This window comes from Convolutriloba macropyga, chromosome 3 (genome assembly GCF_964194025.1).
Source record: "Convolutriloba macropyga chromosome 3, txConMacr16.3, whole genome shotgun sequence".
NCBI classification, from domain to species: domain Eukaryota; kingdom Metazoa; phylum Xenacoelomorpha; order Acoela; family Convolutidae; genus Convolutriloba; species Convolutriloba macropyga.
The window spans coordinates 14105165-14118764 of NC_134470.1; the positions used below are offsets into that span (position 1 = coordinate 14105165).

The 13600-nt window shown below is 33.4% G+C and overlaps 1 protein-coding gene across 1 annotated transcript in view; it reads right to left on the reverse strand.

The window, feature by feature from the left end:
* LOC142335969 (uncharacterized) overlaps positions 1 to 13600 on the reverse strand; it is a 60113-nt gene that overhangs the window by 28803 nt on the left and 17710 nt on the right. The window contains exon 5 of the mRNA XM_075384392.1: positions 6359 to 6683. Within this exon, the coding sequence (XP_075240507.1) occupies positions 6359 to 6683 (325 nt within the window). The remainder of the gene's footprint in view (positions 1 to 6358; positions 6684 to 13600) is intronic.

A 13600-nucleotide genomic window follows, 5' to 3' on the forward strand; every position in this document is an offset into this window, starting at 1 on the left:
TTTTCTGAACTTAATTTAGATTTTTAAAAAAAGTAATGAAGTAATTAAAATGACATCTGCAATAACTTAATCTAATTTGAGAATGCGAATTCAATTAGAAGTAACCCAAGCTGTATAATCAGAAGCTACGTTGTGAATGAGATTTGATCTTAGAATATGCCAAACACTGGTTCCAACAGAACATTTATCAAGTCATGTAAACCCACATATGCGAAAAATAGAAAATCTTGAACGCCATTTCCTTGAAAACTGGTGCTAAAATTTGAACAACAAGTTTAACCTCACAAAATTTGCAGATTTTACAACTCTTAGGAACAAGCACGCGTTTCAGTATGAAGCAGCTAGAAACTGTTGTTAATGAGAAAAACATCCAAGTCGACAAAACAATTTTGATGTGTAAGTTTTTTTCGAAATACTTTAAAACTTTTGAAACAAATTAAAAATCATTATTTTTAAGTAAAAGTATTCAGACAGACGATTTTTCAAGGATTTAAATGTCAATTTTATTTTTAAAAAAATAATCAAATGGATTAGAAATTTGGATTCAGATATGCCTTATTATGGAATTACAACGACTTTAGTAAAAGATTGAAGCGCTACGCAACAAGCAAAAACGAACTGTCAGAACAAAATTACTTAGAAACTACTTTGAAAATATTAAGGTCCACTAATAAAAACCATTGACTAGGATAAGACACGACAAGGTCTTATTTCTCCGCCAGCCAAATTACTCAGATCTTTCACGACTCAGACATCGACAAAACGACAGAAAAGAAACTTAAACCTTTACAAAGAAAAGATTTAAAGTAATCTATATATTAAACTATAAACGAGAGACATTCTTAAGTCTTATTGAACCTGGTCAGAACAATAAGGAGACCAAAAACGAGCTCAGTAGATATACAATAGAAGAATAAAGGAAAATACAAAACTTTATAAGACAACATATTTTACCAAAACGAATAGTTTCAAATTATCAAAACCAAGAGCTTAAAACTCGCAACATTATTTACCCTCCATTAGAATTCTCAAAAACTTCTGTGAGATATATCAGAATTGGGACTCAGTATCAATACGTCATAAAGACCCAAAAAAAAAAGAATTAATGAGACAATTAGATTTTAATGAAAACTTTTAGTCGCACATGGACCACTTTAGTCAACAGCATATATTCAGTATTAAAATAAATGCATGGAATTTAGTATACTTCGCCAGAAAGTCATGACGCAGAAAAACCAAAACAGAAGTCAAATGCCCGCAAAAGAAAACAAAAATGGCTCTCAAAACCGAAAAATTTGTATCCGAATCCAAACTTCTTTCATTCTTAAAACCATGATAAGACAAAAATTATACCTGGCATGGCTCCAGGTTTACTAAAGAGGGGAAATAATAAAAATAAAGCTAAATGGGGCGAAAAAATTCAAAAAGACCAAAAATGTGGAAAAAAGTTAGTGCGAAAAGTGAAATAATGACAAAAAACTTTGAACACGGACCGATAACTCCTCGAAAAGACGAAACTTTGAAAAGACTCTACGCTGAATGGGCGAAACTTTGAAAGGCTCTACGTAATTTCACACTCTACGCTGAACGGGCTTTCTAGTAATACCACTCACAACTCTCTACGATAAATATATTGATTGGCCAAAATTGACTGAACAAAAAAAAACAGTTGAGTATGTAGTTCCTACACAAGTGAGGTCGGAACAAAAATAATATAATGAAAATAAGAATTCATTTGAATTTGAAACTTTTCCATGAAATAGTTCGGTAAAAATTTTGATTCGGCTCCCTCTTAAATTCCCTCATTAAAAAATTTTAAACGAATTTGTTTTCGCTAGTGAGTAATTGCCAATCAGATATTTTTTCCGCAACTTTTGTTATTCAATAAAGCAATGCCTTTCTTAAAATGCTTTTGTCAAGAGACAAAGTTCTAGAACCTTTTAGCCAATCATTATGGACAATATTGGTAATTTTTAAAACAAGGTTTGAGTTTATCAAACACTGGGTTTTTACCAAATATTTTATCACTTGTGCACAATGATGTTCTCTACCAAGATAAGTGTTTCACCGGAATCTCGATCTACTCCAGCTCTAGCTCTGAGGACCAATCATGCTCATTGAGGCCGAATAGAGCATTGATTGCACAAGCCAATCAATTTTTTATTCCTCAGAATTTGTGTATGCCTTGAGCTCGGAATAAAATGGCTCAACCAATAAAAACACAATATACCCTACAAAGCTGCATTCCAAGTAAGATGAAATAACCTTTTAGATTGCGTTGTATTAAGCCATTTACAATTCTCAGCGCTTCTATTACCAAAAATTGATAAAAAATTACGTTATTCTCTGGAACTTTCACAGATTTAGTATGAGTATGGTTTCTTACCAATCGCAAATATGCTGAACTATATAACCTCTTTTTATTCCAAAGAAAAAATATTGGAAATAATTTTCACTGCTTTCAGCATTCAGGTATAATATAAACCATCCGAAATGTACACTGAAGTTGGCCGAAAAAAGTGTTGTTTGTCATGACATTCTTCTACAAAATGAAAATCCACATAATTTAAAATGTAGCAAGATTTGAAATATTGACAGCCTTGTTAGAAGGACTCAGATTTCTTAAGGAAAACTGACCTTCAATTGCTTCTTTGTGGCATCAACATGCAATGTGTATTACTTCGTTATTTTTGTAGGTTGAATTTAATTCACTGCCTTTTCGATGTTGCATATTTAATATGATTTTGGGAATTCAGTTTTTTATGAGGGAAGGAACTCTATGCTAGTCTGGACCTTTCTATAATTTTAGACCCCTTTAAATATTCATTGAAGAAAAACATGGGTGGTATCACTCGAATGCACCTGCAGCATAGAAACTCTTCTTTTTTCCAAAGCAGACATGGTGGTTTGAAAGATTCTACGTTTCTAAAGCAACATAGGGAACGAGTAACCGAGTAACTTTACTTTCTAAAAATTTAAATATCCTCAAATATAAGCACCAGTAAGCTCATCGAGTTGTTCTCTTTTTGCAAACAAAAATAGTCCTTGTAGAATTAATGCTGAAAAAAGCAATAACAAACTTTTTCAAAACTAACTTTGTTATCGGCATTAAAATATATTTTGGACATCTAATAATTAGATATTACAAATTACATATTACAACGGATTTAAAAATGTACAGTACTAATTGATGAAGAAAACCATTGAGTTAATGCCGGTAAATGAGAGGTAGCTGAGCTAGAAAAACTTTCTCCGAAACTGAAAAATAATCAACAAAAATTTATGACATTTCGGGCTAGAATTTTTCATGAAACAGTACAATAAAAATCATATCTTTTTTTGAATAATTCAATACAATGGCAGCGTACTTTGAACAATTTGCATTCATCAGCCTTTGAATCAAAACGATGTCCACAAATTTCTCACTAAAATGACCTTGGTCATATTTCATTTTTAAAATAAATTCGTTTCCTCGACAATTTGAGACTCAATCAACTCTAGTTTATTCGAAAACAAAAACCACAACGAATTCATTGACACTCCAAGCTTCTATTTCAAGCTAGAGAAACTATGACACATAGCTGATAGATAACAAAAAATGGCTGCGATATCGCTTCTATTTATCTTCAATTAGATTAAGCTATCCTCAGTTAACCTCAACTGACTTAATAAAAGCAGTAAAAATAAATTTTAGAAAAGAAAAGTTATTTTGAGAGACAGCTAACTTTAATTTAAGTGTGACCAAAAAACTATTCGATCAAACGGCTGCACAGAATTTACAGGTATAATTTACAGGTTTTTTATGAGGGAAGGAACTCTATGCTAGTCTGGACCTTTCTATAATTTTAGACCCCTTTAAATATTCATTGAAGAAAAACATGGGTGGTATCACTCGAATGCACCTGCAGCATAGAAACTCTTCTTTTTTCCAAAGCAGACATGGTGGTTTGAAAGATTCTACGTTTCTAAAGCAACATAGGGAACGAGTAACCGAGTAACTTTACTTTCTAAAAATTTAAATATCCTCAAATATAAGCACCAGTAAGCTCATCGAGTTGTTCTCTTTTTGCAAACAAAAATAGTCCTTGTAGAATTAATGCTGAAAAAAGCAATAACAAACTTTTTCAAAACTAACTTTGTTATCGGCATTAAAATATATTTTGGACATCTAATAATTAGATATTACAAATTACATATTACAACGGATTTAAAAATGTACAGTACTAATTGATGAAGAAAACCATTGAGTTAATGCCGGTAAATGAGAGGTAGCTGAGCTAGAAAAACTTTCTCCGAAACTGAAAAATAATCAACAAAAATTTATGACATTTCGGGCTAGAATTTTTCATGAAACAGTACAATAAAAATCATATCTTTTTTTGAATAATTCAATACAATGGCAGCGTACTTTGAACAATTTGCATTCATCAGCCTTTGAATCAAAACGATGTCCACAAATTTCTCACTAAAATGACCTTGGTCATATTTCATTTTTAAAATAAATTCGTTTCCTCGACAATTTGAGACTCAATCAACTCTAGTTTATTCGAAAACAAAAACCACAACGAATTCATTGACACTCCAAGCTTCTATTTCATGCTAGAGAAACTATGACACATAGCTGATAGATAACAAAAAATGGCTGCGATATCGCTTCTATTTATCTTCAATTAGATTAAGCTATCCTCAGTTAACCTCAACTGACTTAATAAAAGCAGTAAAAATAAATTTTAGAAAAGAAAAGTTATTTTGAGAGACAGCTAACTTTAATTTAAGTGTGACCAAAAAACTATTCGATCAAACGGCTGCACAGAATTTACAGGTTTAATTTGATAGCTCGATTTAATCCTAATCAAGCAATTCAAAGAGAGCATTTGAGAAAAAATAAAGCTGACGCAAATTAGGATTAAATCTGATCATATAACAAGGGGCTTCCCGCCTTAAATGTGCAATAGCTTACAAAAATTGTATATTCACCTCGCAGGACATGTTTGAAAGATCATCCAATCAAAGATTTGGAAGAAATTATGTCCCTAGTTCTTACAGTAATTGAAAAAATCTATTAACGTAAAATAGACCTTCTTTCAAGAACTCATTCAATGTTTGTTTTGCTTTTCGGACGAAACAACTATTCCATACTATTAAAACTTTTGAAATTGGAAAAATTCGTGTTCAGTCACTTTGAATCAATTTTAAAGTGACTGATTTCATCATTTAAAAAGAAGACAAAATAGTTCCTTCCCCCACAAGTGGGGTCGGAACAATTAATTGTAGACAAATTGATAAAGAAGACAAATTTGAAAATTTTCCTTTCTTTTCTAAATTCTAATTTCTTCACTTCCTGATTCAACAAAAAAAATCCAGTCTCCCAAAAGCAAAAAAAAGAGCACAAAAGAAGAAGACATTGACGAACTGCTTGTTAGCAGCACAAAAATTTATCTAAAACCATTTGAAAAACTGAATAGCAAGTCACAAACTCTTAACATGAACTAATGTCTGTTCAAAACAATTTTGGTCAATCGCATACTTAGTGATTAGTACGGCGTAAGGCTCTACAATGGCTGCTCTCCCACTAAATGACTTTCTTTACCTGTTTATCACGTTTTTAAGTACGAAAAGCTAAAAACTTCAGGAGAAAAGTCGGTCAAACGAAAAATCGCATAAAAAGACTGCATTAACAATATCATTGCTACAAAGATTCTAAAATGTGCGGTTTTGAAAATTCAGCCCAGCCAAAAATCTTCTTGCAGCTCCGGCAGATGTACGGTGAGAACTAATTTAAATATAATTTGTTCCTAGATGACAAAGCTCAACCTGAAGTCAATGCAAAACATCAGAAATTGATTTCGAGCACCTAACAACCCTATCAGAAACAAGACAATACTTTGTGAATCTCAATAGCCTGTTATTTGAAGACTCGGAAAAACTTGTATTTGCATCTGTGCACTTATGCATCAAAAGTCGAACCACTGTTTTCAATCTAGAGAATCAAATGTGGTTGTAAATGTTAACGGACCTAAATGGATCTTAAATGGTAAAATTAATTGAAGTCTCTTCAGTGAAGAAATGTTTTCAACACCTTGACTTCCGTCGATCATCATGTGTGAAATCCTCATTTAAACATGAATCTTCCAAGCCCACGAAAAAAAGTACTAATGACCTAAAAAAAATGCACACGCAATTCCAATGTTAATCGCAGAAGTGACGCCACTTTTTTCACTTTGCCATTTAACAGTCACCTGATCAAAGCGTATTTTTTGGTATACAATAGCAAACCAATATATTCAAGTTGTTATAAAATCAAGAAGAAGCCACAATAGCAATAGCAACTGTCATCAAATGAGAACATTAGTTCAACCTGTGGGCTCCACGACAGGCAAGCCTCTTCCTGCTCCTCTTCCAAACGGCAAAACGCCACCCCGTATCACACCACCTCGTCCTCTCATTTGCAACGGCGCTCGAATTTGCATAGCTGTCCTGGGACCCCCAACTGCGTGTAATGGACCTTGCGGGACACCACTTACAAAAGCTGGTGTTTGGGGAGGAATTCCTCTGGCTAATCCACCGCGACTCCTTATAGCCACCACTCGAGTAGGTAAGCCACCTCGTTGTGGGTTCCATGGTGGGTTCTGAGGACGGATTCTTTGCACTTGCTGCGGGTTCCTTATCTCCGAGGCTTTAAACTAAAAAGATATAAAACAATTTTGTTTTCTCGCCGCATAAAATCAATTATAACAACTTATGTACGTGGATCAGATCTAATCATAACTTGAAAGTATGGCATAATTTTTGGCTCATAATCAGTGGATTTCGTAACTCATCTCTTTCAAAGTTATTAACCACCAATATTGCTCCCCCTAACAGCTCTTTAACTACCCACATTTACAGGTTTCCATTATTCAAAAACCGCTGTAGCGAATATTTTCTCCATGATAGGTTTCCATAGTAAAAGTATAACTTCCATTCTTAAATTTAAAGTATAGATAGGTTCATGATCTTCACAATCCAGTCTCTCAGAATAAGTCTTAGTACTTTACTTGGTGACCAAATTAACAGAGTGAATGAAATATCAACCCGGAAACTTAATACGAAGGGGCTGTGTTGACATTTTCATCCACTTTCCGGCGTTTGATCACCAGTAAGACTCTGAAAAAATCGTCACTCTATCGCTTACCCAAAAACCTCAGGCTGCCAGAATACCTAATAATTTAAATGTAGAAGTCAACTTAGAAATTTCAAAGTGCATTTTTTGGGTTAGTTAGTTTAGTTAAAATTTGGTTAAAATACTTTATCATTTTTCTTTTTCTGTAAACTTTAATAAATCAGGGTTTTGCCAGGGCAGATGCTTGTGAGGACCACACGGTCCCGTCCATCGGTCCTCTTCTGGTTCATTTAATAATGTTCTTGATTTTTTTTCATTATTTTTTCTGTATTAAACGAACCAAAGAAATTTCTTCTTCTTCACGTGTTTATAGACTGCGAGCGTCAGAAATTTTCCTCTGGAGCTTTTCTTGGGCTAATAGCCGCAGCTCAAATTTTCAATTAATGATGCTGTTGGTTTAATAAAAACAATAACTAGCATTCGGACCATCAATGTGAATCTACGATCAGAAGAAATTACTCTTACTCAGAATAAAATCACTTCAATATTTAGTCTAAAAATAGAATCATTTCCTGAGCTGTGCCAAATACGTGTTATAGTAACGTAGGCCTGTCTTTCTTTTGTCTCGATCATCAAAGCTGTGAAGATCTCCCTAAACAAATTACACTCAGACTAGCAGTCCATTTCGAGATCACGGCTAAGCAAACAATCTGACATTGTACTTTCATTCATAAAATAATTTGTTCAACTTCTAATCCTCCTACGCTTTCACTCGTGATTATGCAATAATGTGTGACAGTTCCACCTCTGCTTGGGTTTGATCACGCGCTCAAATCTCAAAGGTCAAATAATGAAACTGAAACCAATGGTAGATGCAGAAGAGGGTCAGGGTAAAGCGTTTAAGAATAGAACTAACCGCTATTTTGCCCAAAACAAGAAGACCTTTCTAGGCGTAACCTCAATTAAAAGGGTGTCAATGTTAATCACAGCACTACGAAACAAATTAATATCGTGTCTCTACACCCAATATACCCAAATTAGAAAATGTGAATTAAATACCAATTCTACATAGGTAATGCCAGGGGGGTGCCAGTGGTACCGAACTACCAAAATAATCCTCCAGGCGTTAACATATAAGCCATCCCTCGGAAGAAGTCAAAATAATTTATTTACACCTCAAGTCTGCTTATGGGTAGACTTCCATTTCACAATTAATGAAATTAAAATTTGATCAAATTAATAATTGGTCAAATTAAAATTATGTTCATTAACCTCTACTATTTATTTTACAATTGGCACAATACTCCACTATTGTGACAATTGCAAAATCGGTGTTTATCAGGAATTTTCGCCCGTAGAGGGTTCCTGACAAGCTGTAGTTGTTGCTGTCTAAATTTTCCCCTCATATAAAAAGTGGTTGTTTAAGTTAACGTTTCGATTTGATGTTTCACTTACGTAAAACCAACCAGTACATAATCTACGAAGAAGTTGTTTAATATAGAATGTTTTCATTAAACAAATTTAAAATTAATAGCAGTGGCATGAAATAAATTTCAGTCAATAATTTCAGCTGACAACTTAGACCAGAGTAACTAGAATTTGGACACAGGAAAATGCTTTGCAAGACTATTGGCGCCCAATACAATTTTGATACATCATACCATACAATACACATAAACAAACTTAAACTATATAGAATTCATATATGGGAAATCAAGAATTCGTGTGAGTGTCGATTACTAAAAACCTCAGTCACTTATGTTGATGTAGACCTGTACCTTGCTATCTCTATCTTAATCAAGTTTAACGAGATAATTCGATATCTAGAATATCCCCAGCTGTCATATCGCAAAGCTTTGCATAAAATGAACTATGCTATATTTAAGCGAACGGTTGCTCTTATGCATCTAAAAGTTCAGAAATTGCCAATATTTGTATCTTTGTTGAACTAAAAATAGGAAACTAACAAAAGTTGTAGATTCAAAAGATGTACTTTGAATGGAAACGAAGACAGGTACATGTTTTGTAAGAAACTGTGAAAATGTTGAGTATAGAGCTATCAAACACTGCCCTAGTCGAGACCGGATGATTATCTTGCAGGAATCTGTCAGATTCTGACAGATAGACAATTATCTCCCAAAAACCTGGCAGAAAAATGATAATCTTGCAAGATTCTGCCAGAAAACGGTTTATCTGACAGAATCTGCCAGAAGAATGGCTATCTTACAAGATTCTAGTAGAAAAATAGTTATTTTGCAAGATTCTCATAAAAGGGAAAGAGTTCGTTCCGGTTGAACTGCATTTCAATTGGTTATTAACATCTTATCTGCTCAAACTTAATAATTCTCAGAAAATTATTTCTGAGAATTATTTCTCAGTACAGCTGTCTTGTCGATCTTATAAAAGAGCACGAAAAATTTTAAAATGTTTAACAATGGGATAAAAAGTTGTTAGATATGATGATCTACTGAGTTTTATTTGTTTATATTTCACATAGAGTTCATGATATATTTGTTTCCCTGAATGCAATCCAATCGTTACAATAAACTCATTTTCTTATTTCATCAGTTTTCAAATATTTTAATTGATCATTAAGAGAATATATTAGAAGCTCAATTAGCTTGATGTTGTTGCACAATAAACTAACACAAAAGAGTTTCCAGAGAAAAATCAGTTTCGAAGGTATTCCCAGAACAGTTTTTATTACAGGAATCTTACAAAAAATTGTTGTAACCTGCATCATCTTTAGGGTACAATACCTTACTGGATATTATTAAAGACCACTAAAAAATTAAATTGTGAAACCAGCCTAGGCTCACTCTTCATTTTAACTTTCAAGTGCAAAAATAAACCAGTATTCAAGTTCTTCCTCTTTTTCTGGGAACAGTTAAGACCAATTCAGAATTTCGGAAACAGTGAACAAAATCAGCCATTAGACCGACCAATTAAAAGTTGAGACCAGAAAGCGAAAAAAAAATCGACTAAGATGTACTCTCTGATAAGTTAACTCAAAAAAAGCAACAGCGGACCCAAACTACAAACCATTAAAATCTTTATAATTATATAAAGCTCAAAAACAATAAATATATTAGTGTTCTAGAAGGATAAAGCTTTAGGGTTTCTAAAAACAATACGCATAGCTTCTTGACACAGCTCCCTTAAAGCACCCACACTTTGTCCGAAGCTGGAAATTAGAGGTGACCTGAACAGCCTGAGACTTCAAGTTAAAAAAAAGTTGTGGAAAGACAAACAAACCGACTATTATCGGACAAATTGCTCTTGAACGACAGGCGAATAATTTAATTCCGGGACTGTAGACTAGATAAATTTTTCTTTGTGGGAGCAAAAAAACGACAAGGTAAGTATTCGAACCCCTAACCTCTGATTTCGCGACGGAAGCCGTAACCACTCAAATTTCGAGCCCTGGTGATTTCCTACCTTAAAATCGCTTTTACTTTAGCAACCAAAAATTATTTCGGGGTGAGAGCTATTGAGATCACTCAAAACTATGTAAACAAGGGTGAAAACGTCACTTGCGAAGTCAATGATTGTTCTAGAACAGAAGGGCAAAAACAGCCAATTTTGCACAAAAAACAGCCAAGAAAATTTCGTAAGCGTCCAGCATTCCCTCTATTGTCTTAAAACATTTATTCTATACCTCACCATATTTGATTATTTGGTAAAAAGTTACACACCTGTCGAAAAGAGAAAAATTTGAGCATTGATACATTGTAGCACGTTGAAATAAAACCAATTACAACATTATTCAGAATCCATACCAAAAACCACAGAGATTCAAGACTTAGAACAAATTCATAATTTTGCAATAAATAAAAGCAATGAAATCTTGATACAATAAAAATTTAGTATTATTAAAAACAAATCCTGTGACGTTAAAAATGGCAATATTTTTTACGACGGACAAATACCGATACACTCGAAAAAGTATCCGGGCTAAAAAAAATTGTCGTAAAATAATTCATCGAAATGGTCGTAAAAACTTAGAATCACGCAATTAACAATGCGACCCAAAAAAACCATTGAGACGGAATAATGGAGATACTCTTAGAAATTGAACTGAACGAAAAATGAAAAATTGTTTTGGCGTCAAATCAATCAAGTTTACAATAATGTATACTTCTCTCTTGAGTGAGATATCGTAGACAAAATGAATCCAAGCTATTGCAAAAATTACATTAATGATGAAAAAAGGAAGCAAAATTACTCAGGCAAATAATCGAAAATTACGAAAACATAGCCCGGGAATATTCACAGAAGAAAGTATTAGCCAAAACTTTTAAAGTAACTTCATCAAATTCTCGGTGCTGCATTATATTTTGAAAAATTAATTGCAAACATACATCAGAAATAAGGAATAATAATTATTTTTTAACCAATGACAAAAGCAGAGCAAACAAAATTGAAATTCTGATTAAAATGCTAAAACGATACATGATAGAAACATTCTACTTCGTAATTTGAGTGCAAAAAATCAAATTGAAGAAAATAAGAAACATAGCCGGCAGATTGCCGGAAGATAGCCGCGATAGACGCTTGTGGCCTTCCATGAGTTGAAACAACTCAAGAAACAAGATGGGCAGATAAACCAAAAGTCCTTTAGTAGACCACTAGATTTTTTGGTAGATACATACTGTCATTTTTACGATACACATGAGGGTCTATAAGGAAAAAGCCCTAAAAGAGCTTTTTCAAAATTTCTTTTCGAAATAAAAAAAATCAAGACTAATACTCAAGAATTAGAGCATATAAGTTTGGCACTACTTAGATGCACACTAGTGATCTTTAACTAGTAAACGTTCATAAAATTTAAAGTTCCATAAGTGAGTTCAGAAGTCATTTTTTTGAGTGAGGTAAGTCATGCAATCGACCTAAAAGCAGAAATGACGTCATGCAGACAAATGTTAACTGCAGAGCAGTAGAAGTCATTGAAGTCATTGAAAAAGTCAGGGTAAGACGAAACAAAAATCTGTTAGACAAAATAAAAAAAATTAGGAGTCCAATAATAGCGGAATTGCTGATGCGGCTACTAAAAACAAATAAATTTCATTATTGAGCATTCAACGCTTACAAAAATTACATAGCAATACTCCTGGCGAAAAAAAAAGAAAAAGAAGAAAAAAGATTCAAAAAATAAAAATACTTTGCTAAAACACTGCAAAATCCCGATCAAATTGCACTTATGAAACATTTTTTCTGAATGTCAACAACAACGCTAAAACTCAGTTATTAATAAAACAAAAATAAAATCAATGGCTTTCTACAATAATTTTTTAAGTAACTAAAGCCAAAATAGAAACAAAAAGCTAAAAAAAAATTATCAATAACCGTCAGAATCCGCGTTTCTGAGCTCGAACGTGTACAATTTTATGAAATACCTCACGTTGATAAGAGGCGTTCAATTTCTGTAACGGTTGTCATAAACAATAATTTTTTGAAAAACAAGCTGATAAAAGTTCAAAATAAACAAAATGACTATTAAAAAGCAAAAAATTAACTAACAAATTGGAAATGCATTATTAGGCCTCAGTAACAATGTAATACCAATTGCAGGCTGTTACATATTATTGTAGCATCAATCAAAAATTATTTGTTTAAAGAACGATATAACACGCAAAAATGAGCCAAAAACGGCTATCTATATGCACTATTCACTTAAGAACCAATTCCAAAGTCGAAGTCATTCACGGAAAGCAGCGCATAATCAAAATTCTCTCGCTGAGAAAAAAAATTATACACAAGGCAATTTTCCATCGCTTTTAGGTCAAAAAGCCGTTTTAACAAATAGTACTTCCGGTAAAAAAAAACACTTAAGAAAACCAATACTTGCACGAAAAAGATCATATAAGAACTTAGGAATGACAAGACACTCTCCTTATGTCAATTAGAATTAAAAAATTCAAAACAAATTCAATAAATAAACAAAAAATACTTTTCTATTTGAGATGACCAATGTACAATAACAAAATCGGATGCCTCAGAGAGTAACAAATGAGGTCAAATATAAGTTGCTGGGCAAAAGAATGTCTTACAAAAATGAGTTTTTGAAACGTGACAATTATATATTAATTCAGGAAAAAAACTTGCTCGGGTAGAAATAAGGTAATTGCAGTGTCCCCAGAAGCCCCTTTCAGCAAACCAGAGCGAGTATAAGTTCAAACACAACTAATTAACGTCGGGCGAATTGATTTTAAAAAAACGGCGAGGAACGTGGACTTCGGTAGTAGCCAGCTGGGGCTTAGGGATGCATTTGGGTGGTGGTCAGCGGAGTGGGGGTCAAACTTCTCAAAAGTTTTGGTGAATCGGGTACTTAGAGAACAGTAAGGCGTAAGGCTCTAGGCTAGGAGAGCTACTCAGCCACTAAATACCCTCCGAACGCTAACTCTTTATCCCTTTATTGAGGACCAAAAATCACATTAAAAAAAGACCACAGGACGAACATAATTGCTATACACGTCGTTTGACGTCAATTAATAATAT